Source organism: Sorghum bicolor, chromosome 1 (genome assembly GCF_000003195.3).
Source record: "Sorghum bicolor cultivar BTx623 chromosome 1, Sorghum_bicolor_NCBIv3, whole genome shotgun sequence".
In the NCBI taxonomy this organism is placed as follows: domain Eukaryota; kingdom Viridiplantae; phylum Streptophyta; class Magnoliopsida; order Poales; family Poaceae; genus Sorghum; species Sorghum bicolor.
The window spans coordinates 70,889,341-70,893,474 of NC_012870.2; the positions used below are offsets into that span (position 1 = coordinate 70,889,341).

At 49.0% G+C, this 4,134-nt stretch overlaps 1 protein-coding gene across 1 annotated transcript; it reads left to right on the plus strand.

Moving 5' to 3' along the window:
- LOC8054303 (protein FANTASTIC FOUR 3) lies at window positions 599-2,676 on the plus strand. The gene has a single exon (XM_002465474.2). The coding sequence runs from the start codon at window positions 1,149-1,151 to the stop codon at window positions 2,292-2,294; it is 1,146 nt and encodes a 381-aa protein (XP_002465519.1). The 5' UTR covers window positions 599-1,148; the 3' UTR covers window positions 2,295-2,676.

Here is a 4,134-nt window from a genome sequence, read left to right on the forward strand (position 1 = left end):
ATTTGATGACCCGTTTTCTTTCTTCCATTTCTTCCTTCTCCCATTAAACCTACTACGTACTAAAATTGAAGACCATGATCAGTAGCACTAGTACCACGTCGCTACACAAAAGTATTTAATCAATGGGAAATTTCTATTCCAGTTAGCCAGCAGCAAGCCACAGCCCCAATTCAGACAAGGAATTCCTCTGTACGTCACCTCGTTCCAGCAATCTGATCTGTGCGTCGACTCGAGAAAATGTTGTGTTACTTATACACAAGAAAGATCTTGATAAGTACAGACGGATAAACCACATCATATTCACCATTTTGTATTGCTGACAGTGTGTGCCACAAGGGAACCACTTGCAGATGAGAACATACACAAAACAAAATTAACAATACATTTCCCTCGATAAAATTTCGTTTTCAACGTTTTTTTTTGTTTGTGAAATGCCCAAATGGAGTGCGCATATGTCACGGAGGGGCCCCTCACGAGGGCAAAGGTATTTGTCCTCCCCATGCTAGTGGCAGTGGGGGTGTGTGCGGTGAGCAGAGGCTGGCCGCTGAGCCTGTGGCCCGATCGAGCACCAGCACCCCCGCTCCGCGCCCTACAAATACCCCGCCCCCGCCGCTCCTCTTCTTATCGTGTGACCTCCGCAATCCTCAGTTGAAGCGCCTGCGCTGACGCCTTCCACTTCCACTGCGGCGGGAGCCTTCTCCTCCGCTTAGCCTTAGCGCCCAGCCAAAGGACAAGTCTGCGGGCGAGCGCGATAGATAGACCGAGCGAAACCGATCCGAGACACCATCAAAACGAGCGGAAAAATCAGTCCAGACGCGCGTTAGAGTCGCCAAAGCTTATCGCTCCACTCCACTCCCCTCCCCGCCGCAACCCGCAGCCTTTGGTTCCGGTTATATAACGCGGCTGCGTGCTCTGCTTCCTCCGGTTTGCTCTGCATCCTCCTGTGCTCGTCCACAAGATTAACAAGCAAGCCACGCGAAATATAAACACACGCGCTCTAGAACCTGTAGCTAGCTGCACCAACGTAGACGCTAGCGCCGTCACTCGTAGTCGTGCCGCTTTTTTGTGGTAATCTGCAGCACTTGCTGAGACAGGTAGCTTTGCTTGCTATAGGCTAGTGTCACTTGCCCAGGACAAGCAGGGGAGACATGGCACTGACAGTGTTCGAGACCACCGAGCAGCAGCTCCTCCCGTGCCAGCAGGCCGTCGAGCAGGGCGCTGGAGATGGTGGCAACGGCAAGGCCGCAGCTGCTGGCGCCGAGAAGGCTGCTGCCGTCATGCTCAAGGAGACGGACCACGGCGGCGACGGCGACCGGCCGGAGAGGGACGACATATGGAACATGATCCAGGCGCAGAAGCCGGCGCCGCCTGCCGTGCCCAGGCAGGCGCAGGCGCAGGCGCCGTACGTGCACCCGCTCGTGCGCCGCTCGTCCAGCCTGCTGACGCAGAAGAGCCTGGAGATCTGCACCGAGAGCCTCGGCTCGGAGACAGGCTCGGACGGCTTCTCCGACACCGACGGCTCCGCCACCGACCGCTCGTGCCCGGGCTCCGACGACGAGCGCGGCGGGGAGGAGGTGGCACCGCGCGCGACACCGCCCAGGGCGTTCCCGCCGCCGCTGCCGTCGCTGGCGCGCCGCAAGGTGGAGTCCACCATGGAGATGCGGCAGGAACGCCAGGACGGCCGCCTGCTCGTCAGGGTCGTCCCCGTGGCGTCGTCCACGCTGTTCCGCGCGCAGCGCCGCGGCGGGCGCCTGCTCCTGTCGTTCGCGGACACGGCCGCGCCCCCCGCCCCCGCCTCGGACGAGGTGGACAGGAGCCGCGCCCAGCCGGAGACCGAGCCGCAGCAGGCCGACGAGGAGGACGAGGAGGATGAGGTCGAGGTCGTGGACAGGGGAACCGTCGTCGAGGTGAAGGTGAGCGCGCAGCCGCAGGCGCGCAGCGGGAGCGGCCCGCGGGTGCACCGCTCCGCGCTCGTCATCAACAAGTTCGTGGGCGCCGAGCCGGTCACACCCTGCGAGATCGACGACAGCGCCACAGCCCCGAAGCGCTCCACTGGGTCCACCACCACGGCGGTCGCGGCCCTGGCAGCGGCCTCGGCGCTGAGCGCGACCGCCGCGCCGCCGAACAATGGCGACGACGCCGTCCCCGGCGCCACGTGCGGCGAGAACAAACTCCTGATGACGGCGAAGCGGCACAGCAGCAAGGAGGAGCTGATGAAGCACATGCGCCGGTGCAGCGGGCAGCTCAGCCCGTCGCTTTTCGTTTGGGAGGGGTGCATCGCGACCTCCTCCTGAACGCCGCGCCGCACTCTCCGGGCGGGTCCACGCGGCCGCCATCGCCGATCAGTTCCATTCCATGCATGCTTTCAACGAGTGCTATCTGTTTGTTTGCAGCAGCCGCTGCTGGTGTAACGTCGTCGTCCGTAACGTAATGCTGTCGTTGTTACTAGTAAGTGATGATCGTCACGTGATTGGTTTAGCCGTGTATGTGTGTGAGATCAGGTGAGGAGGGACAGAGAGGTAGCCCAATTGGTTTGGCATGTCACCTTGCATGCCCTGCTTGTTGTATCTACTACTACTACTAGTGCCATTTGCATTTGCATGCTGCTGCTACTACTAGTGACCGTTGTTTATGAATAATATGAACTCTCTATGACCTAATGACTGTGTTTTCTTATCGAGTCGGTGCATGATTCTCTTTTAGTTATGGAGTCTGTGTTTTTTAAATTTGTACAAGTCAAACTAGCTTAACTTTGATCAAGTCTATAGTAAGCAGTATGAACATTTATATATTCAACTAGATTTACTAAAAAAGTTATTTTGTAACTAATTTAATGATACTTATCTTGTGTCACAATAAATGTTAATATTTTTTTATGACTTTGATCGAGCTTTAAATTATTTGACTTTTGAATTTTCTTTTTAGATGGAGGGAGTACTGTGGAACATCTATCTCTGAGTCCATAGTTATCCTGATCTCCTCAGGAGATTCTTGAAAATATTTTTATTTTTTTAAAATGGCGCAAGGAATCTCCACATACGTATACATGAGCAATTGGGATAATGGGAATGAGCATGGACGCAGCGGGATAATCTGCAGCGCGGAGATCTGAAGATAAGCATATCAACAATATAATGCCATCAATTCAGTTGAAATGTTTTTCATCCTGTTATCAATTGATGTATCTACATTCTTTAATACATATTTAGTTAAAACCTTAGCTTAAGTACATCATCAAAAAAAGTGCATCATCTTCTATTGTAGACCATGCCATGGTCATAAATCTTGGCTCTAGTTTTGACCTTATTAGTTGCCGCAAATTTTTCATCTAGATTGTAAATTGATTTTTTAGTGTTTACTATAATTTTTATTTTAAAATACCATTTTATATTTTATTAAAGATACATATTCTATGAATGCTTAGTTAATATAATGACATAACAGTGGTAATTTTCTCTACCAAAGTATTATGCCTACATTAGTATTTTCCATTAAATATAGTTCTTACAATTAAGTTATTGGTGTAGATATATTGTAATATTTTGACAAAACATATAAATTTACCTGAAGCAACAACTTACATAAGGTATTGTCACGAAGTATTAACATAATTCAAAATTAACTACCAGTGTCATTGATATTTGATTCTTTAAGGGGACAATATTTATAATTACTTCCCTCCGTTTGTGTTTACTTGTCACCAATCTTTTACTGTAGCAAATTTGACTATCTGTTTTTTCTGCTACATAATCTTAGATACTTCAATGTATATAACACTAATGAAGTATGTTTAATAAAGAATCATATATGTGAAAACTTGATGTATCTAAAAATCTTTTGTAGAAAAAACGTATGGTCAAAATTGCTACAGTAAAAGTTTGGTGACAAGTAAATAAAAACGGAGGTAGTACTAAACTATAAAAATATACATTTACCACTCTTGCATGCATGTATACTTGGTCTTTGTGGTGGCAAATATCGTATATGTTTATTACTTTGAACTAGCTTTATATATTGACCGTGGTAGACGTGGGCATTTTAAAATATATTTGGATGAACTTTAGGATTATAATGGTATATGTTAGTAACTTAGAAGTAAATTTGAGGAGATATTTTAGATTAATAATAGCAAAG